This window comes from Falco rusticolus, chromosome 3 (assembly GCF_015220075.1).
Source record: "Falco rusticolus isolate bFalRus1 chromosome 3, bFalRus1.pri, whole genome shotgun sequence".
NCBI classification, from domain to species: Eukaryota; Metazoa; Chordata; class Aves; order Falconiformes; family Falconidae; genus Falco; species Falco rusticolus.
The window spans coordinates 107,159,744-107,186,381 of NC_051189.1; the positions used below are offsets into that span (position 1 = coordinate 107,159,744).

At 39.2% G+C, this 26,638-nt stretch overlaps 1 protein-coding gene across 7 annotated transcripts in view; it reads left to right on the forward strand.

Moving 5' to 3' along the window:
- The window catches only part of GNB1 (G protein subunit beta 1), a 45,904-nt gene extending 29,897 nt beyond the window's left edge, over positions 1-16,007 (forward strand). For 6 of the 7 annotated variants that reach the window (XM_037378681.1, XM_037378677.1, XM_037378675.1 and 3 more), the window contains 8 exons: positions 1,642-1,748; positions 3,514-3,577; positions 5,903-6,065; positions 8,748-8,814; positions 10,334-10,535; positions 10,901-11,117; positions 13,813-13,924; positions 14,302-16,007. In XM_037378681.1, coding sequence (XP_037234578.1) covers positions 1,642-1,748; positions 3,514-3,577; positions 5,903-6,065; positions 8,748-8,814; positions 10,334-10,535; positions 10,901-11,117; positions 13,813-13,919 — 927 coding nt within the window. In that variant the 3' untranslated portion in view covers positions 13,920-13,924; positions 14,302-16,007. The remainder of the gene's footprint in view (positions 1-1,641; positions 1,749-3,513; positions 3,578-5,902; positions 6,066-8,747; positions 8,815-10,333; positions 10,536-10,900; positions 11,118-13,812; positions 13,925-14,301) is intronic. The other variant, XM_037378682.1, reaches the window with a different exon arrangement.
- The last annotated feature ends 10,631 nt before the right edge of the window (positions 16,008-26,638 follow it).

Below are 26,638 nucleotides of genomic sequence, written 5' to 3' on the forward strand. Positions count from 1 at the left end.
TTCATTTTGCCTTCAGGTGGTTTCTTCCAGAAATAAGTACGCTGTTTACATTTGTCCAGTTTTTGAGAGCAGTAGCCTTGAGCAGTAGCTTCTTAAAGAAGTGACTCGGGGCACATCTCAATGGAAAATAATGCAGGGGAGCCTCTGTGTTCTGCTGCAGATACGGTGATAGTGCAGTTGCGTTACCGTGGCAGTCTGAACCATAAGACCTGCTGAGGTTAACCTACTTATTTCCTCATGATGCTGCACTTATGTCTGAACTGCTTCTGAACTCGGGCTAATACCTTTGCATCTTGCTGTACTATCACATTTCCATCCTATTGGCGTGGCTTCAGCCAGCATGAACTTGGGGAAAGGAAAATTTGTACTCTGGAGATACAGCTCTGGAGATGTATCTCATGGAGGTACAGTAGCATTTTTTTCTAGAAATCTGGTAGGAATTTAAACTGAAGCAGCTTATTATGGCATTGGAACAGGTGGCAAGTCTTTGTTTTTTTTCTAGATACATCATGAATCAATTTACTCTTGTCACCTATTTCACTATATTTGCTTGAATGCTGACTATTAATCCTGTGTGTCTGATTTAAGATAGCTGGTACAAAAGTGATTGATGTCAGCTTATTAATTTAAAATGTCACTAAAGTATCAAGTAATAAAGGTATGATCAGTATTTATTTAAGTGTACATACATATCTTGTGATCTCATTTTATATGAGGCATGATGTAGAGTATTTTCCAGGATGAAAGTTTGGAAAAAGAGAAAAGGAAAAAAAAAAAGCTTCATTATTAGTTAATATGAAAGATGTCCACCATGAAAGGAGTTTATTTCAGGAAAGCTTTCTTAGCTGTTCGTCTGACTCCTAAGCTGTGTTGATAGCCTTTGAAGAGAAGCAGAGATCTCTACTCAAATGCACTGGCTAAAGAATTTTGTAACACAGACATGAGAAATATGCAGACATTATCCATAAAATAAATTTAGAAACTCTTGGATTTGTTGTGGAGTCTACTACTTAAGGAAGTGTTGTACTGTTTTGGCGTTTTTTTTTGGGTGGTTGTTGGTTCTTTCCAGACTGGAGAACTTAATTAATTTAACAGCATAATGACAGCTAAACTTCCTCACTTTGCTATTCACTTATTCTAGAGGCTACTTTTATGTTCAAGAAGTTACATCAGGAGTACTATGAATTTGATAATCATATACTTGGAAGGGAAAGCCATTTGGAGCCGAAAGCAAGTTATTAATTCATTCTTTAAAGGTGGAGACATGTTTAAAGCCTGATATACCTCCCCACACCCATCTTTCTAGAAAAAAAATGTTAATCTAGTGCTTTTATCTGTACAGGAGTAGAAAACTCAGATCAAAGGTCTGAAATCCTAGAAGTCTGAGACGATATAACCGAAACAAAGTGATTTCTGAGACTCTATAAATGCAATAGAGAGGCTGTTTTCTTCATTCAATAAAGATACAGCACATAAAATGATGTAACTTTTGATTAGGCAACTTGTAAAAACTCGGTCAGTGTTGAAAATGTTGGACTTTACACTGCATTGAAATGCTCATTTAAATGTAATTGGGTATGATGTGTTACTTCTGGAACTCTGAAGTGAAAAATTCAGTGTGTGACACCATTCCTGTTTCAGATCACAGCCAATATTGACCCAGTGGGGAGAATTCAAATGCGCACTAGAAGAACACTCCGGGGACACCTGGCTAAAATTTATGCAATGCACTGGGGGACTGATTCCAGGTGGGTGCTAGTGATAACAAAATTGCATCACTGGCTTCACTGTTCTTTGGAAGTTGGATGCCGAGGTTGCTGTTATTTTTCCGTTTCTTGACCATTAGGAACTGCTAATTCCAAGAGAACTCAGACAGCCAAGAGAATTCAGAAACAGTTAATATCACTTTTTCACTCCTAATGTCTGTGTTTTTGCAATTCAAATCTAAGTTTGATGGCACAATACCTGTCTTTGTTTGCTTGCCTGAAAAATGTAGTTGCAGTAGCACATGAATTTTGAGGAGCTGTGGAGATAGAGTAGGTTTCATTATCAGTTGTCTTTTTTTCCCCTAAATGCTTCCTCTTAACTACTGATACTTGGTTAGAGAGAAACTAAATGACAGTAGCGTTAGCTACTTTCATTCTTTTTTCTTTACAAGAATTTTAAGGCACACTAATGGCAGCAAATTTTCAGACTTCAGTTCAAAGAATACGTTGCTGCTTCCTTGCAGGAACAGATTAAAAAAAATCAGTTTCCCCTTAAGAATTCTGAAGTTGCAGCTAAGGTGTTTGTAAGTTACAGGTAGCCTCTGCTGGAAGCTTGATACTGAACTTACAGTCTTAGCACATTTGTGTAAATAAGCTGTGCCTTATGGAAGAATTGCATGAACTCTTGTGTGTATCCATACAGTAAATACACTAAAGCAACAAGCCAAGTGCTTAAGAAAGATGACAGTATGCATCATGAAGGTGCATACTTAAACTTTTAGTTTCCGAATTGCTTAGTACTTAAAAATCACAATGAACACAATTGTTACGTTGAGTTAAACTCGGTGTTTTGCACCTCAGTTTTCTATGACTGTGAAGGAAGCTAATTTCCACAGATAGGTAGAGTTCATTGCTTCAGGCTTCTCTTCAGCATACAGCTTATTTAAAAGATGGGGATTCAATTTGTTTGGCAAATTGTTTCAAGATTGCTCTAAAATATAACCTAGAGAGAAAAAAAAAAAAAATGCAGAGAGACTGGAGTACTGTGATTGCCCGGTATTGTTCAGCTTGAAAATGGTTGGAAGAAGATGCACAGAACAAATTTGAATACCATATTGGAGTATTTTATCCACAGTGACTTAGAAAATGTGGAGACTATACAGACTTCTCATGTCAGTATATCTGATCTATCAAACGCATTCAAAGCAAGTAAGAGAGCTCTGAACAATGAATTAGGTGCGTCACATTTCAAATGTGATCGCTGGGTGGGGGACTGAGGTGGTGCCAATTTAGAGTAAAAATCTTCTAATACTACCCTTCCATTAGCAATATCTTTGCTGCGTTTTGTTTCCATTGTATTTCAGTGCTGACATTCATTCAGGGGTTTTGGATGTTTTGTAACTTAAATTCCTGTTGTAAATGTAGGAAAAAGGAAAACATATTGATAGCGTAGATTGCCAAACTCCAAGAATCTGAAGGCTGCATGCAGAACACAGAAACATTGATTCTGTGCAGGATTTCTCCATCAGTTTTCAAGATTGAGATGTTACTTATATGGCTACAGTTTTCCTGAAGTCAGAATGTGTTAACATGCAGGTGTTCTATCACATGGTTCTGTAAAATTTAGCATTGAAATTGGGTACTTGCAAAATTACTTTTATAGTGCTAATACTTGAATTGAGTAATGCCGCACTGTATTTAAATGGTTTCAAGTACCTTGGCCTTGATAGTTGAGGCAAATGTCTTTACAAAAATGATCCTTCTTTTTTCGTGCAATAATTGTGTTTTCCTCCTGTCTCTTCTCTAGGCTTCTAGTTAGTGCCTCCCAGGATGGCAAACTTATAATTTGGGACAGCTATACTACAAACAAGGTAAGACTTGATGGGTGTGTTGCGATGTAATTCAATTGCAAATACAAAGGAAGGAAATGTTGCCTGTCGTGATGATGGCCGCGTTAGTTCAATGGTCCTAAGACCAAATTATGAATTGTCTAAAAGAATAAAGTTTGCATTTAAAGAATATAGCAGTATCTTAAGCACATTGTGTATAGAAATGTGCACCACAAATGGAAAACAGTGGAATACTTAATTCTAGAGAAGGCTTTGATTTGTTTTGGTACTGCGGAGAAACTGGTCAACAGAGGGCAAGAAGTAATTGGCAGGTTGCACCAGAAAGGTCAGAGAATCAAGCATAGCTGTAGTAATTTGGTGTCTGCAGTTAAGTATTGAACGACTTGGTGTATAGATAATGGGTCATCACTTTCTGGCTGCAGTCACGTGATGCAGTTCAGGATTACTTTTGCTTTCGTATGACAGTGATTGGTATTTTCTGATTATGGTTACTGCATCAGGGCTATCAACAATTCACACATTGCCCCTTTAAGTTGGGTTGACAGACCTGTTCAAGTCTGTTGTGCATGTCCAGGAGCATGGAACTGACTTTATTTGAAATAAATTTTCATGGCTCAGCTAGTCATAGCCTTAAAAGCAGTTTTGCCAATGTGCTGGAGCAAATGGCACGCTACAGAGGAGAAAGAAGCAAAAACAAACAATTGCAGCATCAACCTCAAAAGCTAGGATTATTGTTGAATCCCAGTTGTGAAATTAATGAATCCATAACTTCTCTGAAGAGTAATAATACTGCTTGTAAAAAAAAAAACAAACCCCAAAAATAAAAAATAAAAACCTTCTGGTTTTGCCTTCATCCTTCTCCTTTGACCCCAGCCTGCAGGAAAATGTGACCTAATTACTGTAACAGGTGAAAGATAAGCTAGTAAAATAATCGCTGTATACCATGATTTCTGTATTAGTACCTTCAGTTCTTACATGAATACCAAGTAATCCATGGCAGCATCAAGAGGCAGAAGGCAGCTTTCTTAACTGGGGGGAATGGAATCGGAGGTTGTTATTAGACTGGTAAAATTTTTACTAGAATCGGAAATAGAGCTGTTCAGCTGCAAAAATGTCCTCCCCCCATACCTCTTGGCAGTATTGATTCAGTGAAATAGCGATTGGGATGAAAACAAAAAAACACCCACCCCAGAAGAAGTGAAAAACCCCAAACAAAAAACACCTCCCCCCCCAAAAAAAAAAACAAAAACAAAACACCAAAACCCGAAAAAAACCACAAAACCAACCAAACCACCAACCCTCTGGAATGATAGGTAGCCAACAGCTTGGTGTTGAAATGGTATTAAACTTTGATAGGTAGCCAACAGCTTGGTGTTGAAATGGTATTAAACTTGACCAGGTAGCACCTGGAAGCCACTAATGCAAAAATACTTGAATGATAGTCTGTGGATGTTCTTTTGGCAGTAACGCAGTTGTCAGAAATATCAGCTTTTCCTGATGATAAAATAAAATGATTCAAGTTTATTATTCTGATAGTTCTTTGGTAGAAGGCTTCCAAAAACGAGCTGGTTCTGGTTTTAGTGCAGTGTGGTGGTGGTGGTTTAACTACTGATTGCTGTAGGTTCACTGATTACTGTATATTCCTCTGCTACTACAGTAATCTTTACTGTTTACTTAAATGCCAGAAGATTGTTAATATTGCATGAAATCTCACAATATCTATAAGGATATGATCACTTTCTTAAAGATGTTATGAACAAATTTGAAGGATGAATGCAATGAGTTTACAAGATAGAACAGGTTTAGCTTCGATAATTTTTTTTAGTAAGTTCTTTGAGCACAGCATGACAAGGAAACATGGGGTAGTTATTTAAATGTGAAGCTTGATTGCTTGCAGTGGGTTTCCAAAGAAGGATTTAAATGGCAGTGAAAGCGATTTCCTTACTTGTTCATTCATAGCATAGCATCTAAGCCTGGAATTTGCAGTTCTGCTGACTGTACTTGGACGTCAATATTTTCCTGAATCTATAATAAACCAATAGTAATCAGAGCACTGAAATGAAATAATTTTGTTTTTACAAAAATTGCTGATTAAACTGAACGCAGGAAAGGCAAATGTGAGGTATTAATTACGTCATTACAAGTAATGATGTGCCTGGTGAGCTATATATGCAAATTACCCTCAAAATAGTTTGATACTTGAACAGCCAAAGACTTTTCACGGTTTTCTTCTTGTCCTTTTGACAAAAAGATGATGTATGTCCTGAGAGAAGTGAAAAACTTCCTGCTAATAAATTACTGAACCAGTTGTTTTGCAGATGAAATACATTAATGTATTGGTTTCAGGTGCATGCTATTCCCCTGCGTTCATCCTGGGTCATGACCTGTGCATATGCTCCTTCTGGAAATTATGTGGCTTGTGGTGGTCTTGATAACATCTGTTCCATTTATAACTTGAAAACTCGTGAAGGGAATGTACGTGTCAGCCGTGAACTAGCTGGTCACACAGGTGAGTGCCTGTTCAGAATGATCTAAGTTACTTAAGCACATGGTGGAGATTTGCAAAAAACCAACAACAAAACAAAACAAAAAAACCCCAACAAACCACAACCTTTTAAATATAATTTCCTAATTAAAGAGAGAAACTTCATTGTTCACCTCTGTTTCTCAGGTGGGACCGTAGCTGCGTGCTACCTGTTTTTAAATGGCTTTTTCTCCCTCCTTTTTAAAAACTTTTTTTTAAGGATGATACTCTTTGAACAAAAGAAGTATAATGAGAATGTGTTTTAACTTTTCATAAGCAAGACAGCTGCCTTCTGGTGGAGCTGTTTTTTAGTTGCAGAGATGTGGTGTTGCTTCCTCTTCTGTTTTTACTTCCCTCCCTTCTTCCCAAAATAAATAGACTAATTTTTGCCTTCGGTTTCTAAGGTGGGCTTCCTTGTTGTTGATGAGAGGGGTAGACTTGTAGGCTTTACTTGGTGAATTAGGTTGTAAACTGTAGCTGCAAAGTTGTCCTAGTGACAGGTGAAGCAACATTTATCTTGTTAGGTAAGAAGGATTGTAGAAACGCAGGTGTTAATTTTTGAAGCAAGAAAATCCCTCAAGGTGCTTAAAAGCTACTGTTTTAAGTATTGGGGATAAGTTGAAAGTTTTTGTTTCTGAACAAACCAAGAGACCCAGTGTCACAAAGTACCTACTAAAGCAAATTCAGTGGCTGAAGAGGTTCTCACTTCCCGAAGAATGTACAGTTAACAGAGATGAGCACCATATAAGCAGCAGTAACATGAAAAATGTGAGCTGCTTTTGTATATTGTCTGACAATGGACAGGTTGTATTTTTATTCTTCTGTGAATGGGCTTGGAAAATTTTTCAGAGGAAAGCCATGTGGGTTGTTTCTTGAACTCTGCTGAAAATGAAAACACTGGCTATTTATTAGGCACTTGGGCATCTTGTAAAGTTCTCACATAGTACTGAGCCTGCCGCATACATCGGTAGTCTTCTGCATTCTTGTGGAATCAGTAATACCTCCAGCAACCTGAGTGAAGGAATGAACTGTAATTAGGCATTTCTCCTAAAGCTGCAGCTCTGAAGCTGCGTGTCATCTTTATGGTCTTTTTGTTTCCACAAGGACTAATCCAAAACAAAGGTAGGTTGCTCTAAAGGCTGTTAGCTTGGCTCCAGAGAAAGCCTCTAACAGTTCTTCAGACAAAATGTCAGGTGGGCTCTGTGCCTTGCTGGTTTTCTGGCTATTCAGAGTAAAGAAAATGGTATAGACTGCTCACTGAAGCAAATAAGGTTACTCAGAAATAAACAGTTATACGTTAATGAATTTTTATGCAGAAAGTTAAATGTGAATTAAAGTATACTTAATGTTACTTAATTTTCTTTCAGCTGTTTTTCTTGCAAAGCATGTTTTATTGATTTAGAGGAATTCTGTACCCTGTGGATGGTGTTAAGGGTGTGAGAATGCAGTGCTGATTTGACCTTCCAGATAGTGGCTGTGATATGACCAGTAAAGTGATTTCCAGGAAGGTGCTCTTCTCTTCTCCCCCTGCCTCCTGCCCGCCCTTCAGGACACAGGGAAGTTCGGAGTGATGTTTGGACACAGGGAGTTTTAGGTTGCAGTGTGTGGCCATGTATATATCAAAATACTGAAAAATATTTTAGCAATAAAAGGGCATTATTTCTATTGATATATAGCTTCTTAATGGTCTTTATAGTTATAAACTATATCACTGGGGAAACGGTTTACTTAACATGAGAAGCGGGATTTTGCTGTAATACAAGGAATGTCAAAGGAGTACATTTGAGGCCTGATCAGTTTGTGTGGAATCTTCTTGAAGAATGAGCTGCATTTCTGTTCCAGAATTGAACAAAGCCTATAGCTGGAAGCTGATGTTTACAGGTTTCATATTTTGCTGTAGTTTGGATTTTCAGAAGATGTTTGTCTGAAACAGAGGCGGCTGGCAGGACAGACATATTTTGTAATCAGTTGTTAGCTTGATAGTTTGGCTTGTGGTACCTCAGTACCAAGATGCTTTAGAGCTTTCAGATGAAATTTTCTTTGATGCCACTGTTGGGAAACATCTGACGTATAGTCTCTGTTCTCTGTACTGACCAAGAATGCAGTTTATTTTTTCTCAGTAGTTGCATGACACTGTGGAGGTCATAAGCATTTGTTGTTCCTGGATGCAGTGACATTACAGATCCACTTTTAAAGAAAGTTTAGTGTATACAGTGCAGGGTTACCTATACTTCTCGCCAGGTTGGCCAGTGGATTCCATGCTTCTGCCTCGCTACACCCTCTTTCTCTTCTTCCTCCTAATCTTCCTACTCTACCAACAGAAAAATTGGCAAGGTGTCTCCAAAAGTTTCTACCCTCTTTGGGTAAGCTGCTTAAGTTTTTCTTCTGTGTCACAGATAACTTTGTTTAGGCTGACTTGCTGTGATGCCAGTGTATCACTGTGCTAGCGTGGCGGTTGAATTGGGCATGGTCTGTAAAGAGCCAAACATTTTTGTTTGTCCAAAACATTGGAAGTTCCTATATAAAGATTGTCTGCGTTTGTATTTTAAGCTTATATAGTAGTTCTTGCTGCATCTTCAGGAGAGGAAGAAGCAACATAAGCAAGCCAGTATGCAATGTGAAGAGTAATCTCTGGTCTTATTCATCAACTTTTTATTTTGTTTTCAGGATACTTGTCATGCTGTCGTTTCTTGGATGATAATCAAATCGTTACCAGCTCTGGTGACACCACTTGGTAAGCAGTAGGATGTTGACGTGATTGTTAGTAATGACTTTTCACAGTTATACTCTATTATTGAAGGAAACTTTATTCTTCGTAAACCTAATCGTCACCCAGAAACTAAATGTGATTGATTATTGTTCATAGGTCATGTTTTATTAGTAATGGAACAGGTGGACTTTGAAATTTTGTGAACTTTGGCTGTTTAGTTATGCCCATGTTCCAAAGACTCTGGCCTAATTCTTTGTGTTAAGATGGTATGGGAAGGTTTGTTTTTTTTTTACTGTAACTATTTGGCTTTCAGAAATAAGTGTATTAGACTAATCAGTTTTCTCAAACTTGTTTAGTATTCAGTATGTATTATTTGTAAAGTCATTTTTAGCTTTTTCTAACACAGAATTTAGTTTAAGTTGTTATTCAGAAGAGCTCTTAGAAAATATTCTACAGTGACAGTAGTTGGTTTTTTTGAGGAGAATGTAGGTGTATGTCTTAAGCACTAGCTTCTGAACAAAGAAAGACCTCAATCTTCTTTCATGGAATTTTCTATTATATCTAATTTCTAAAAGCATTACAGTTCTCTGACCCAGCAGTTCTTCTAGCAAAGGTTGTGCAATAAATACCTTTCCTACACAACGTCAGTCTCTTTGAATGCCCACCTATTAGTCCACCGATTCTGAGTAGCTATTGAATATATATGTTTGGTTTTTTACACAAGAATGTTTCTAAATATGTTGGTGGTTTTTTTTTTTTAAAAAAAAACCAAACAAACCAACTGCAAACAGGGTTTGTTAAAATTATGCTCTTTATAAAAAATACAGCCGCTTCAGCTGTAGTAACTGTACAGTTGTCTGGTTGACAGTTCATCCTTAACATCGGTTCAGCAGGGCTTCAAAGTACAGTATCAAAGTATTTGCCTAGTGCAAATCTGCCACCATTCTGATTACAGAAATTAAAAATCTTCCTTAACCGTTTGGACCTCTTGTTAGGGAGGTGATGGTGTTCTTTCATCCTTTTATACTCTTAGATTATCACTGTAGTAGTGATCTTGCTGTGATTTTGCTGGGCAAGTGGTGCAGCTTTGAGATGGCAGACATACTGAGGATGTGTAACTTCGTGATTTAAGTTTTTAAAAGGAGAAAAGCTGGCTCAGCTTTTGCTATAGCCTTAACACTGCTGCTTTAAATCAGCCTTGTAGTAGTACTGGGCAATAGTCATTGGCATGTCATAAGAACTTTGTGTATAAACAGCCATGAGTATTAGTAGTTAGGTTTTATGCACTGTTTCAATTTAAATCTCTCAATATTTTAAAATTTAGGATAGCTTTTAAAATATTCTGTGTGCAGTTATCCTGTAACATAACCAAATAGTTCAACAAAGAATGTTTGTTACTGCTACTCATATATTTCTTAATACTTCATGGAGTTTTCCTTCTTAGCAGTGATGTAAATGAACAGATTTAGGCAAGAATTGCGGTCTAGACCTTCTAATGGAGTGCAAATATGTTGATTTTTGCCTTTTTAATTATTCCTTCAAGCGCTCTCTGGGACATAGAAACTGGTCAGCAGACAACGACATTTACTGGGCACACTGGAGATGTCATGAGTTTGTCTCTTGCTCCTGATGCCCGGTGTTTTGTTTCTGGTGCCTGTGATGCCTCTGCCAAACTGTGGGATGTTAGAGAAGGAATGTGTCGGCAAACCTTCACTGGCCATGAGTCAGACATCAATGCCATCTGTGTACGTATTAACTTGAACAAAAGACATGGGATTTATAAATTTCTATTTCTCTGGTCTTTGCTTTTGAGCATGTGCTGTATGAGGTAGTATTATGGCATATTTTCTTTAATAGCTTTTGTAGCTGGGGAAAGTACCTGAAGTTTGTACAACTTCAGATCCATTGTGGTAAATGGAAACAGTGGCAGTTCTTTGCATGCTCTTAATCACTTCACTGGTTTTTCCCCTGTCTCAGTAGTGGAGAGGTGTATACTCTTCTTTGCTGCTTTCTCTTTCCACTCGGTCTGTACAAAACGGTATATTCAATGGGACGGAGGAATAGTCTGAAATAAGTGTCTTTTTTTCTTTCTTCTCCTCCCCTGTTAAAGTTCTTCCCAAATGGCAACGCATTTGCCACAGGCTCGGATGATGCTACATGCAGGCTTTTTGATCTTCGGGCTGATCAAGAACTTATGGTTTATTCACACGATAACATCATCTGTGGCATCACCTCTGTAGCATTTTCCAAGAGCGGACGTCTCCTCCTAGCTGGTTATGATGACTTCAACTGCAATGTCTGGGACACACTGAAAGCCGATAGGGCAGGTAAATGGTTTGGGTTTTAAAAATTATAAACAGTGTGGCGTACTGAATGTGTAAGTTGTCGTATAGATGGACATGGTAGCATTCCCTGTCTCTTTAAAACTCTGTGATAACCTGTTTTAGGATGACGGGTGATGAAAGTAGCTTAATGGTGTTAATAAATAAATTGGAATACTGCTAAAAAATAGAAGGGAATAATGGATGCTTGAGAATAGGAAGATTGCTATTAAAGACAAGGGTTTGGAAGTGGAGGGCTTTTTTTTTTAGACTTTATGGCATTTTTTATATATGAACTGTTCAAAAATTAAACCTTAATGTTGCTATTTATATAAATTATTTTTTTTATTTGTAGCAGTAGCTGTAGAGAAAGCAGTGAAACAGCAAACACTGGAGATTATCTTTTGAGGAGATGAGTATGAAATTTATGGTTCAAAGATAATTTAACTTCGGTTCTTTAAAGTGAAACCTCGTATTAGAAAAAAGAAGAAAAGGTATAAATTAGGCTGCAAATGTTTTGTTACCTGTATCAGAATAGAGAGGAGAGCAAGCACCTACTCTTACCAAGTAAAGTAGTCTAGGGCTTTTAGAATTATCATAGGTGGGTTTTAAAAGCAAACAAAAACCACCAGACAAGCAGAATATTCTTCCACGTGCATTTGTGAGTAAGTTATCTGGTGCAGACTGACTCCTTGCTTTGAGGGGAGCACATACTGCAGGTTGAAAAAAATGTCAACAATCATGTAATCTTGGACTATACCAAGATAGTTTCCACTGGGTTTGTTAATTTCTGTTTCTAGCAACTTTGTTTTACCACTCAGATTTTATTCTTTCTTCCTTCCAGTATTCATGATAGTTTTTATCAGTGCTGAGAAGCTGCAACTGTGGATACTTTGTTCATATATTGTACAATAGCATTTGGTTCTGTTTGCAAGTTGGTGATGCCGAACACAATTATTTTGGTACTGAAATGCATTTTATGAATCAGCCTTGTCTGTGTGTTGAGATGTACAACTCGAGTTTCTTGTACTTCTGATTGAGACCATAATTGGGTGTAGAAGCTTGCATGGAGATGAATTGAGATAATTCCCTTGATTTGTGTTTAGGTTAGTTTACAGTTGGCTGTATGTAAGTACTGTGAAAACAATTACATGGTTTTCCCTGTTTTTTTCTCTTTGAAAGACCTTCATTAAGAAAAAGAATAGGAGGTGGTGGTGATATTGCTTACCTGTAGGAATGAGAGACAATTCCTTATACTGATCTGGGTTTATGGCCACGTACCCATGAAGTCTGATTCTTTATTTCCAAGTTCTAGAACTGATTTCAACAAGTACTTTGTCAAATGTTCTGCTTATTTGAGATATTCTGAGACTTAAGATTGCTGAGCAGATTTGACACCTCTATTATGCCTGATTCTACATTAAACGCCTTGGTTATTTATTCAATTCAAATGTAGACTGCCTGGCATGCTCTTTTACCAAATTGCAGCGCATAACTAATGTGATAGTAGACCACATCTTGATATACTGATGCTATCCACAGTACACCCTAGGTAACCCCATGGTATTTCTCTTAGCTCTGGCAGCGGTGTTCGGTATCGCACTGAATTTCTGAACATGGTATTGTCTGCTCCATCACGATTTGGTTTCTGCTGCAGGAGGGCACAATTCTGTGCTGAGGCTTAGACGCTTGTATGGGTTTAAAAGGATCTGGAGATTAATGGTGTTACTCGCACAGTGTTACTGCTTTTACAGAGTAGATCAGAAATGTTACTTGTCCAAACATCAGGAATCCTTGTATATCAAGTAGTCATTGTTACACAGACTTTTAGCAGCTAAAAATACTAATTTTGAAACATTAGTTTGTGTAAGAACTAAAACTGACTTAATTAATGTTCTGTATTGGAGAATAGTAAATGGAGGGGGAAAACCCAAAATATGAATGAGGAGAATCCTATGAGCAGTGTAATTGATGCTGGGAGATTAGTTTTAAGACTGTCAAGAATATCTTAGCTCAGTGCTGTGGACGAGAAAGAGCTTGAACATAATTCAGTTTTCTTTTTACTTGCTGCAAATCCTTAAATTAAAGGGGATAGAGGAAAACATTGACTCCCTTAATTTTTCTGTTTGATGTGCCGATTCTGGGTTTTTTAATACTGTAATTGAATTGTACCAGATACAATCTATTTGTCAATATGCGTATGTAGGAGTTTGTCTTGTAAGTGCTTGTGAATGTAGTAAGATAAAATTAGATAAAAAATGCTTTAGTGTTCATAACATAATTCAGCCTAACTTCTGATTGTGCACATAAAAAATTTTGTAAAAATCTAACTGATCTTTATCACTGTGGAGAGGAAATACTATGAGCTGTGCAGTGTGTGGTTATGATTGCTATGACATTGTCAGCAGAATTTTCAGGGTGGTGACTTGACAACTCATGAGAAACCAGTAAAGGTCATAATGTGGGGAATACACAAGGAAAATTTTGGAGTAATGCATTTACTCTATTACCCCCTTGCAAACTCATCCAATTATATCTATGTTTGTGCTTATAAAACCAAAAGCATTTAAAAATTCCAGCTATGTTTGTTCAAGATCTTTGATTGGATATGTTGACTAATCCAAATGTGCGTGTCTCTGTTACTGGAACTGAAATACGAAATCATGAAGGTAATGTGTTTGTTACATGTTCTTATTTATAGGTGTCCTTGCCGGTCATGATAACCGTGTCAGTTGCTTAGGTGTGACTGATGATGGTATGGCAGTGGCAACAGGATCATGGGACAGCTTCCTCAAGATCTGGAACTGAAGCAGGTAGGTAGCCAGTTAATTAAGACTCATCGTTTGGGATTCAGAATGCTTTTTTCCAGGCCCAAACAGTGCTGTTTTACTCATGCTGCAAGCTTATAGTTCAGATTAGGAAAGTCACTGCAGAAAAAACATGTTTGTGTTCTTAAAAGGCTATTTGTTTAATATATGCAAGGACATTTTTGTGATGAACTATTTTTGGCATATTTTATTTTCCTGTTTGGGATGACCGTATGGTCTTCTGAGTCTGGGTTGGTAAATAAATGGCATTCTTGACAGTGGTGAGGTAATGGCCGAATGTGTCAGTGGGTAGCGAGAGCAAACTTGAAACTTGATTGTGGTTTATCAAAGTGCAACTGTTAACAAATCTTTCTATGTGTCAGAAGAGCAGCGGACTCCATGACTGGAAGAAGTTTCCAACGGTTGAAAATTAAAAATGATAGCATATCCAATCCAACCATACTAACTTGGACCCCCATCCTCCCCAACTTCAAAGGGCAAGATCTTTTCCGTCTCCTGTTGCTGAAATGAAGAGCACAATTACCTTTCCAAGAAGAATTTCTGTGTTGTAAGCAAAATGAAATTGTGCATTCCTTTTGGGACCATTTTTTTTTTGTCTTGAGAATTTAAAAATGAAACACTATCATAAAAGCATGACCAGAAAATAAACTTGAGCATAATTGTGAAACAGTTAGCTTTCACTGTAGTTTCCAAGTTGAAGTTAAGGACTTTATCTCACACACTTGCAAATTTTAAAGTCATGTTTGTAGCAGGATTTTTTTCAAGTTTCCTTTTTAAATACATTTCTTTATGTATTTAATTGAGCAAAACAAGGGAGTCCTAGCCCAGAGCATCTGGGGGTTGTTAACGCTGTAAATTTAGTCCCTAATTTTTTTATTTTATTTTTTAGTATCACAGATAATTGTTGCACAAAACTTGGCATATATAGGATAATGTTAAGCAGTAAGGTAACCAAGCACATGCTGTAAAAGGTAATGAATGCTTGTTTAAAGAATCCTTTCACCTTTTATGGATAACAAATGCAATCCTTGGTCCCTCCTGCCCCCCCTTTTTCACCACACTGATTTTTTTAATCTGTTTTGGTTTTGTCCACTTGAAAGGGCAGTTTATATATCCTAACACTATCCTATAAGTCTCAACAACCAGGAATCTCTGTTTTCAAAAGAGACCTATCCTACACTTGGGTATTGAGTCAATTCTTTGTGTATGAAATGATGTACAAATCAATGTTTTGAAAATAATGATCTTGAACTTTCTAAGTTAAACAAAAAAAAAAACCTTTTTTGATTGTTTGCCATATTGGGTGGGTTTACTCTTAGAATCGCATGCTGTAGAAATGCTAAAAAGTGCATATTGGACTAAGTCCTTAGATGTTTTTTCTTTGAAGAAATAACCTGTTTAAAAACTGTAACCATTGTCGCTGTATTCATTTATTGTTGCTACTCTGTGCATAAATCTATGAAGAACTCGAGTACAAAGCTATGCACGTTTTGGAGTAGCGTGATAAGTCACTTTTTTTTTTTAAAGAAACAGCCTGTTCAAACAATCGCTGTCAAAGATTCTGGGGTGTGGGAGGAGGGAACCTAGACCATCTTCTTTATAAATCAGTTCCTCACAGCCAGTTCCTCTTGTAGGATGAGTCCTTTGCATCTGATCAGAGTCATTTTTGTAATGAGCAGGTTTTCCTGGCTTTCTTTTCAAATAAAATGTTAAAAGCAGCAGTGTTTGGACAGCAGATTGTTCTGTTAAACTTTCCTATCTTCTCACTGTATCCAGAAATGCTCCTTCCTAGCAGCAGTAGTAGCTTTTCTCCATTTTGTTTTTTCTGCAACATTCTGTACAAAAATGTGCTGTAATTGTGCGTTAGGCCTGGATTTGGCATAAAAGATGAATTCCCTCTTACTCTCTCTCATGAAACTACTCTGTAGAGCTTTCTCCACGCCCTGTATCCCTCTTCACCTTTTGTATTTAATTTTAAAGTCAGTGTACTTCAAGAAAGCTGGATGCAAGATAGATACTATATTAAAATGTAATGTTATTTAAGATGTAATAAAGCAGTTTGACATGAGTTTTGACTGATCTGTTTTGCAGCTATTGTTCAACTCCCAAAACTGTTTCCGGCAGATTTGAGTTATGAAATAAACATGAGGCACATGTATGCTGCCCCACAACAAATTGGTCAGCATTTTAAAACAGCTTGGATTTTTAATGATTGATTGGGCAGGGTGTGCAGTATGTTAGGAGGTGTGTATTCATGTGCAGAGATGTGGGTTTCGTTTTAAAGCAAAACGGAGCTGCGAGATGAACTAAAAGGCTCATGGGTTTTGTTATTGGAAAGTGTCACCGGGATGTGTATGTGTAAATATGCAATATGTGCTAAGGCTGAATGCCAGGGATGTGGAGGAGCTTAGTGGCTGCAGGCGTTTTGCTTCCTCCATTCGGAACAATGCAAGACGGACGTTCTTGGTTTGATTGCTAGAGCTGCTCAAAAGCTTAATCAAAAACTGCTGGTAGCTCTCTTAGCTCAACCTCCAAATGAAAGTCGCTAGTATGATTCGTGTGGTATACATCACAAAAATGCTTTGTGGAATATAAAAGTGTAACACCTGAAATAGGAAATCTGCAAAATGTTCAGTAACTTCTTTTAAAACTTTTATGTCCTTGAATAGGAAAAGAATTGAGCGGGACATCTTGTGTTATTGCCATTTGAGGATCTGACCAAATAAGCTCTGTTGTCCTTGTTAGCTGTCCTTACTGTAGGGATTGAGAAAGGTAAGTAGTTGTCATTTTAATGCTTGGTAAGAGCAAAGTCTCCACAAGGCGGAACTGTATCTAGGAAAAAAAAAAAAGGATTTCATACCCACAGAAGCAAATTCCTGAAACGAGGTATTGAAAGCATTTGGTTTAACAGCTTGGTATCGGTCCACTTGAGGGTTTGTTTGTATTTTTAGTCGGTAAAGTCTCTTCTCTTGTTCTGACCTAAACAAAAGTGGTTTTTCCCTCATTTTGCATCAATCGAGAGGAATTCCAATGCCATGGCTTGGTTTCATACCAAACATGGAAATTCTCAGCCTCAATAGAGAAGTTTTTAAAAGCTGTGAGTATGGAAAATATGATGGTGACATTACTTTAGCTTTGCAGCCGGTAACTGCAAGCTTTGGGTTTTTGGACTGCAGAGTACTGGTAAGTAGCTCGTGGCTGGAAATGCTTAAATCTGGGAATTCAGATTTAGTCTTTTCCAATTCCAAATGGTATAGCTGTTTTTTCTGCTCATGTGGTACATTTTTATTCCAACGGGTGTTTCATCTGTGATTTTGTCTAGTCTATAATAAAATCAATGCAGACATGATCTGTCTTACCTTCCTTAATCTCTATCCATATGTTAAATTACTGCTTCTTGCCTGTGCTGAGAATGCCTTTGCTGGCAATAAAATCCCTGCCAAGATAGTAACCTCTTGTGTCAAGGGGCTAATGTGCAGCATGATTTATTTGAAATGCAAACAGTTGCAAATGCCTCTTATTACAGACAGTGCTGTTAAATGTGAAGCTTTAAACTATATTATTTAAATATCTGTCTGTGTGCTTAGTTATTCAGAGAGCTGTAACTGAAGAAAAACGGGTGTGCAAAGTGAGAAGCTCTGAACTCTTGCGTCTTTCTTTGGGCCAAGTCTTTGAGTTTCAAATGCCTTTAGCTTTAGGGTGGGCTTGGATCAGGAGCCAAACCAAAACGGCTTATGTGATCTTACCTATAGCAATCGTAGTGACACAGGAGCTCCTGTAGGCTTTGAAGAGACTCTGACTTACAGATAATTCTGGGATGTGTTTTCCAAAAAGAGCAGCTTTGCCTAGCTGCTGGTAAATTCTAGAGCAAGGTTTCATGAACTGAGAACACCAATATGTGAGAATGCTTTGTCTCTGCTTGGTCTTAGTGGCAGCGCTTGCAGTTTCTTACTCATGGGCTCCCGAGTAGATACTAGATACGTGAAGCGTTGAGGAGTGGTGTCTTTGCAAAGGAGGATGGAATAGGAGTTTGCATGTTTATGAAGCATGTTAGATGGCAAAGGTGGACAAGACCGATGGATCTGAGGTACTTGGATAATGGGTGGGTGTGGAGGTGGGAAAAGAAGCAGTTGTCTGGTCCTGGGTTGGAAGGTGTGTCCCAGTAATAGGAGGGACTTCATAGGGTTGGAATCTTCTCGTGCAGCTGAGGGGAAGGAGTCAAGTGAAGGAAGAGATAACAGATTTCTCAAATTCGGTATCTGAGTTAAGACTTTTAATTACAATGTTTTCTGTGACACTCAAGGCCCTTAACTTTTTAACAAATTTAATGTATTGGAAGGGATCTGAGGTTCTACTAGCCAAGAGTGGAGTTGGCCATTCTGACTGTTGATCATTGTGACCTGGAGTGTATGTTTTAAATCATCTGGGAAACATACTTGAATTACTGATTGAATCGTGCCTTGTAAGAGCTAAAAATAGAATGATCTGGTTTCTGGGAAGTGGCAAAGTAAACAATAAAACCTGCCACCCTTGCTGAGTTCTGTGTAACTTGGTCTGAAACAGATCAGTGTTAGGAGTAGCACTGTTTTTAGTGTAGGTGTAACCATGAATTCAGATTTGGGGAAAAGAATAAAAAAAATAATAAATGAACAAGTTATAACAGCAGTTGACTATTTTTGCATAGTCATACACTGTTTTTATTTTTATAAAGTCTTTAGAAATTCTGCTTCTGTTTTAAACACCAGGTAGCTCAATGGATCTGAGTTGAATTGCTCACTATCTGTATTGCATTCCAACGTGTAATAATTCTCCTAAAGCACATGAGAATTTTTTCTGTTTCAGGGTTTTACTAGAAAGGGAGAAAGAAGTACTGGAGAAAGTTTTGAAGGAATAAACAGTAGATTTCAGTTGCACTGTTGTAGAACAGGGATGCTTAGCCTGTTCCCTTGGGAGCCCTGATGTGGATGGCCCTGTCACGGGAAAATTCCCTGTCTGCTCAGCGATGGGAGCAGACATCTTATGTCTGAATGGCAGCTGCTTGTGTCCTGTCACATGGCTTTTTTTTTGTTAGCAGTGTTATCTGCTGAGGTAGACATCATTACTTTGGTCTAGTGTACCTGAAGATTTAAAAAGTTCCTGCTCTGTCTCCTTTTCTTACTGTTGTTGTGAAACCTGCTGGTAAATCAAAATCCAGGGGTTGGCTCTGTCGTCACTTGGGACTGAGAAAATGAGGGTTTTGGTTCTGCTGTGGCTGGTTGTTGTTGCAGGCTGAACTGGTCGTGTTAAACTCTTTCTGCAGGGAATGCTGCTCAGACAAGCTGCGGTTCCTGTTCCCTGGTGTGCGACTGGCAGGTTTCTGGCTGCCTGACCACAGGGCTGCACATCTGGGGCTGGCCAGGGCTGCACATCTGGGGCTGGACGCTGCTGCTGCTAGTTTGTCTCCTGTGCATATTTCAGAGCGTTGAAATGCAGACCAGGGAGACGTTTCCTCATGTAGCACTTGCTTTATGGCTTAAATCAGTTCAGCAGAAGTAGGAAAGCTTGAGCTCCTGCTTGCCATGGCCATTCCTCAACTGTTGTCAAATACGGACAGCTTGTGGCTCTGCCAGACGAGGAGCCAGCACTGCAGAGCGCTTCCCCGATGATCTGGGCCTGCTCAAAGTATGTTCATTAAAGGAAGGCAAAGTTGAATCCTTCTGAAACAGGCTACTCACCTTTTTCTTCAAATGTCAATACTAAGAAGTCTCCAAGGAGCATTTTGAAAAGCATGGATGGGATAGTAACACAGACTGTGTTTGTGAAATTACCCACTATGTCACGTAGAAAACTGAAGCCATAGAAATGTGAATAAAAGCTGGGTGAGCCCCATTGCTCAGGGAGCTGGCTGCTACAAACTCACCCTTTAGAAACACAGGCCCCGCAAAATACTCATTCAAGTAATTCCAGGCTTAAACCAAGTCAATTTTGTCATAAAATAGAACAAAGAGAATCTTGTTTCCTTCTTTAATTATTCATAAGCCATTTGCTCTAGATGAGTGTGGTGAGATGGGATTGACCCTGAGAGGTAATCATCTGTGGAGCTGGAAGTGAAAATGAAAAGTTGATTTGACATAACAGATTTTTAAATGGCAAAATAGATAAGCGAGGAAAGAGTCTGGTAAAAAGGATGAACTCTTCAAGATGGTTAAATGCTGAGGTTTCATGAAAATCACATGTGGAAGTACAAACAGTGCAGCTCCATCTGGTGGTATCAAACATGACGAGATGGGTGGTCAGTACGGAGAAAGCGTGTGTGACATAAAAGCCTGTGCTGAATCTGCCTGCAGTATGTGTTCCTAGTATGTGAAACGCCTCCTTCGTGTAGCCTTAGAGTCCATTGAAGAGGCTCGGATTTTTTTCCCAAAACAAAACGAGCTTTTCCTAACTTTTAGAGGGATTTTCTTTTCTAATTTTTAACGTAAAAACTTCAGATGGCAGAGGTGGAGAGGTTAAAATGAGCCAGTGTTAACTAGAGCAGGGTCTCTTTGCTTTAAATCCAAGTCTTATTTAGAATATACTAAGGCTTGTTTCATGACCTCCATCCATTAATTCTCTGGTCTTCTCTGAGTCTCCCCCACCCCCAGTATATCTGAACTCCGCTCAACATTTTTAACATGCTGTGTCACAGCTCTGATCCCAAGTGCTTGCTCTTTTCAGCTTTCTTCCTCTGCTTTAAGTAGGAATCGGCATCTGGAGTTTATAGTGAAGCTACTTTGATTGACAAGGTATTCACGTTAAGGTCAGACTGCTGTTTGCTTCTATCTAGCAGTGTAGTGAAGCACCTTTGTACAGTGGGAATGAGTATGGCTGTGATAGATACTATTCTTGTATCTGACAGAACCATCACATAAATTCCAAGTCCTTGTTTACAAAAGCAAACTTATTTTAAGATCTGTAAAATTCTAATAATCGGGTTTTGTCTCTCGCAAAATAAGGATCCGTGTTGAGTGAAGAGCAGCAAGTAGGCAGCAGCAGATCCTCTTCTACACTGGCTCATGCTTGACAGAGTGAGTCATGCTGTAATCATATGTAAATGCATATATTTACTTAAACTCTCATTGATATTTTTTCACCATAGTTCCTTGTCTTTTTTTAGCGATTTACTTTACTGTGCTACTATAAACAAAAGTGAAACAAGGTCTAATGGGAATAATTGTGTTTGATCCTTGGCTCCCTGAAGCTGGTGCTTAATCCAGTGGGAAGAACAAGAATCAGAGTGGTAGACAACATCTGGCACTTAAAGTTACTCAAGCTTTAGAACTGCAAGGTTTTTTGCACTGTGTTCTTTCTCACTGAAGGTGCTCAGAATACTGTGGTAGTAACCAGAGGGCGTTAAATAGTACATGAGATGGTCTAGGTACAGTTTGTAGTTCACTTAATGGAAGGTTATTTCAGTCTCCTCTTCACACCAAGCAAAACTATTTGGAATTTGCTTTCATGGTTTTTTGAGTCTTTTTCCGTGAACCAGCTTGTGTGCTTTGCTGTAAGATGGTCTGCAGACCTACACGAGTTTTACAAACCCATGATGTGAAATTAGAACTACAACTGAGCTCCCGCGTTTCTAACCCATGTGATGATATCATGGTTAAATTACCTTGAAGTCTGGCTGTTGGAGTCTTACCTAACGTTGCTGCTGCGGCTGTCCATCAGTGCGTCAGAAAGCAGATCACTAGAGACCTTTCTAGATTTTCAGAACCACCCACAGGAGTCCCTCTCTTGCAGCCAAGTAGGGGAATACCTTTATTTAATTCTGTGCTTAGTGGCACCGACTGTGTTTAAATCAAATAATACAAGAAGCTGTGAGAGTTTCTAAACAATTCTGTTTTGGAAAAGTAGAGAACATCAGCGTCTGTACCACCTGTGACACGGGCTGTGCTTTGCAGGTAATACAGAGAAACACGCAGGTTTGTTACATCTCCCTTAGCCTGTAGGTACATATATATACTGCAGACTACCAGAAATGTTTCTAAGAGGTTCTAACTCACAGAGCAATTAAAAATCTTGCTAATCACAAACAAGAAGTGTCTTACATATTGATAAACACCTCTGCTCCTGTGGCATTAATAGTTCTATGCCTGCGTTTGCCAGGGAACTCTTGCCTGTGGACCCGTCTTTGTGAAAGTGTGAATGTCATTGGATACTCCATTTCCATCCCCTAGGTCGGGATGTATTACCTCTGCTTCTTCAGCTGCAACAGGAGGGGCAGGATATAGTTTGCTTAGTTTATTTTGTTGTAAGTATGATTTATAGTCTGAGACCATAAATCATGAATGCATTCACTGTTGGCATCATCAAGCAAAGAAAGCCTGGGGATAAAAACCTCTTCAAATAGTATCTTTCACCTCAACTTATTTTCTTCAGGAGGGCTTGGGAAGACACCTTCTGGCAATAGAAAAATAAAAATGACAAGCTGATGGTATTTGCTGGAGCTGAAGTCCATCCATCTTCTTGAGTCAATGAAAACTCCACCTTATTTTTCAGTGTTTAAGCATTTTAACAGTTCCTTTCACCCTGGTTTCTTCTTTCTGAAAGCAACAAAAAAATAGGTGAAGGGAGGAATCATCGGGATTTCCACTTAGGAGTACCAGTTCCACCTTTCCTCTGGCCCCTCCAGGCCCCTCCCAAGTTTTCTTACAGAGGTAGGAGCTGTTTAACTGTTCAACAGCTGCTGTTCTTTGCCTAGTGGGGATCTGAGCTCTTGAATGAACAATTAAGTATTCGAGGAGTGATAGCTCAGGGCGTGATGGACACCAGTTTGCACTAATGAGGGAGCTGGGAGCTTTTCCAACTATGACTGCATCACTTAATTGAACAATTCTATATTTCATGTGCTACTTGCATCAGATCTGTGTTTAACCCGCTGCATTCTGAAAAGCTTGTCAAATCTTGTCCCGAGTTCCCACTGTCAAGCAATGTGAGAGTTGCCCGGGGTATGAGGTATTAACCTGCATTATAAAGGAAGGCTAAAAAGTGAAGAACATTCAGTGTGGAGGAAAATGAGATGCATTGCCCAGGCTGGTGTCAGTGGCAGCTCTAAAAAGTGATGTTGGAATTAAAAAATGATCCTGTTGAGTAGTTTTATCTTTCTCCTCCCATGGCTTATTTCAATCAGGTGATAGCATCAGATGTGGTGGCAGGAAATGGAGCAGTTACAGATAGACTTCCAAGGAACAGCTTATCAGAACTGAAGGTTAAACTTTCATAAGCAAGAGGATCATTCTTGTTCTTTGAAGCTTGTCACAGTTCTCTATGCCAAGAGTAACTTAACCAGAAATACCACATGTGAGCCAGGCTGTCTTCTGACCTCAGCTCTGATCCTGGTAAAAGTGAAAGTTCCTCACCAAATTGTAGAGCTTAAATTAACAGGGCTAGCTTCTGGTTCTCTACTAAAAACATAAATTAAACTTCTTGGACCTGTTTTACAGTGTGGCAGCTGTATTGTACTCACCCTTAGTTTCTAAACTATTCTTGTCAGTTCTCTGTAGTTCAACCAGCGTCATCAATTAAAACTTGTGGTGCGCGCTGGTTGGAAAATGTGCAGTTAACGTTAGTAGTGCAGCTGCTAAGAGCTTCAAAACCTTTCTGTCCTCATGTTGGGTCTGAAGAGTTTTAACTATTTCTAATGCTTTACTGTTTACATTTTGAATGGCAAGAAGCAGTGCTACAATAGCAGGCTGTTTAGTTTTCTTTCACCAGCTATATTGCAGCAGCAAGATGTTTGCAAAGAAGCCTTTTTATCTGAACCATTTCCAATTTATTTTTTTTTTTACAAAATCTCTTGCCAAACCTGCATGTGCCCTTCTGAACTGCTGTGTCAACTTGGTAACACAATGCCTGCATGTGTCTCCAGCTAAAAAGGCAAAAACCTCTCAGCAGATTTCATTGTACTCCCATGAGGAGGGAGTTTCCTCCATTTTGTATACAGGGAGCCTGTGGCGTGGAGATGCTTGCGATTTACCCTCGTCGTGTAATGGCTGAGTAGGAAAACGGGCTTGCTCCCCGGCCTGCGGTTCTGTGTTTGGCGAGAAGAGTGTTCCTTCAAGTTTGCTTTTCCTGCCTGACATCCGCTTGCTCAGGCTGATGAATCTTGGCAGTTGCCATCATTTTCCGCCATGCAGAATCACTCTAGTGAGCAGCAAAAGATGATGGCAACAGGATCAGGGTGGGATTAGCATGACATTCTGGTATTGTTGGAGGAAATGTGCTGTAACACATTTGGGTGTAAGCCAGGTAAAGCACGAATAGTCTTTAATTTTACAGTTTATTCTAGTAGAGAGAATCTTAGGAGTTGCATTTGGCTGAGTTTTTCACAGGACATCCTCTGCAGTTATATCAAAGGGGATTTATGAACCTGTTCTCCCTACTCGGGTGACAGCCCTGGTTTTGTTGGTAGTGAGAGGCTTTAATGCTTTGCAGTATGGAAATTCAGCTCTGTGGAGGAAGACCAGACCGTAAAATAATTGTCTGGGCTCTTTGAAAAATTACTTAACTGGGCAGCTGCATCACATCTGAAAGTTACTTGGATCTTTCCTTCCCCTCCTTTTCCGTGTCATAAAGCCAGCAACTTTCATTCTTAGTCCAGAGCTTCTGAGGATCGTTGGTGAAACAGCCTGCAAGTGATTCTGATGTGTATCGTACCCTTTTCAGAGGGGCTACCTGCACTATTGCTGGCTGAAATAAAAGACTTGCAATCCTGATGGAAAGCATTAAGAACTAATTCCTAGTAGTGCCATACGTCATTTAGGAGCTTTGCTCGCATGAGTGGTCGGGTATGGACTCTTCACTGCTGGAAAGTGAAGGTTATACCATATGTGAACATCAAATACTGCTTTTTCCTAGACTTGCGTGACATTTGGGGTCTGGCTTCTGACCCTGTAGTCATAACCGTATAGCGAACTATTATGTTAATTAGATCTAAGTAGTTTTATTTCTGGTCACTTACGTTGAGATTTGAAATTCTGGTTCCAGAGTGACGTTTGACAGAATGTGCATGAATTTCCCAGCGTATTTTATGAAAGGAAACAAATATAAGATGTAAGGGAACAAGACCCTAAAGTTCATCAGAAGCTTTTTAGCTGTGGGATTTGATTCCTGTTGCTTCATAGGCAGAACCCAGTACAAGTAAATCTTGACCCCCGCCTGCAACTTCACACTGCTAATGTAATTGCCAAAGCAAGGAGCATTTATAGATGCTGTCTTGCCATAGGTGAAGGGTAGTGGAGGGTATTTCTTAATTTTATGGACGTATTAAAATAGAGCTGAAACTTCAGCCCATCTACAAAAAATATTATGCCTTTGTGATTTAATATCATACAATTGAGCATGTTAGGAGAGTGTGTTTAAAATGTGGAGAAAATAGCAGCTGGGATATGAGTAACGTGAGGCTCTCATTTCTGCAAGTCGCTCGGTGAGGTAAGGTATCCCTATAGAGACCTATGGACAGGCACGCTTCCATGTGCACACAGCATAGAGTGGGGCATGACCTTGCAAATTGATAGAACTGATGTCTGCCTCCATATGCTCTTTTACAAGATACCATCCCACGGTGAGCATGAGACCCTCACCGAGTCCGCTGTGTCTGGGGTGCTGTGCCATGAAACAAAATTTGACTTTGCTTTGAACCCAGCGTGCCTCACTGGCTTGGAGGTGCCAGGCTGCAGCTGCCACCTGCTGCTGATGCCCCGTTTAGCCTGGGCACTTGTCCTGGAGTGATCCATAAGGATTTGCAAGAGTAGAGGTCTTTCTCAATGTCAAGGTGTGGCTCAAGGGCAATCGAGGTACCAAAAGCTAGGAATGGCAGCTGCCATGCCCTCGGTACAGCTGGCTGTGCTGCTGCTGCCAGAGTTGCCACGTAGCGGCTCTGGATTATTCTAAATGCCACAGCATGGTCTTCCTTGTTGCATTAACCCTGTGAGAACACTCATCATATCTTCTAATGATATGCAAAGATAAGCCCTTACGATGAGGCAAGCTCATCATGTTTTATATGCCCTCGCCCTGTTGTGGTGGAAATGCACCTAAAATGGAAATGCATCTAATACAGCACTAAAGAGCCTGCAGCGTAAGGTAGCTGGGATTTTTTGGTACCTGTTACTGTGGTTCATCCCTGGAGAAAGCCTAACTTTTGTTCTTCTGCTCCACTTTACAGGTTATGTGAATGTTGTTCCAAAGGGGGTATGATATGTTCTCCTCAAAACCTCTCCTTCAGTCTGTTGATGTGAGTGAAGGAAGCTCAACAGGGTGAAGTTCATTGAAGTGTGGGGCTTTTTCCATTCTCTGGTCTACTTATCCAGTAGGGCAAAGCTTTTCTAGAGACCACCTATTAATTTCCCAAGCCTTTCACAGGCTCATGAATATTGTTTGAACCTCCTGCATTGCTCTTTCTTATTCTAACCTGGATCCCCTGTCCTTGTCAGCTTTTTTTTCACTCTTATTTTTCCTGCTAGGGTCTGATTTATGTAGACCCATACCTCCCTGGAGAGAGGTGGACCCTCTTCTTACACAACAGGCTCTTCCCGTCAATGTTAAGCATCAGAGGGGCTGACAGCTTCCAAGAGGATCCCACAAAAACGTTGCAAACATGACAAAGTACTAACACACAAAAAGGTAAACAGACTTATATTTCAGTGTAGTATGTTGTTAAGGGTCTTCATATTGTTG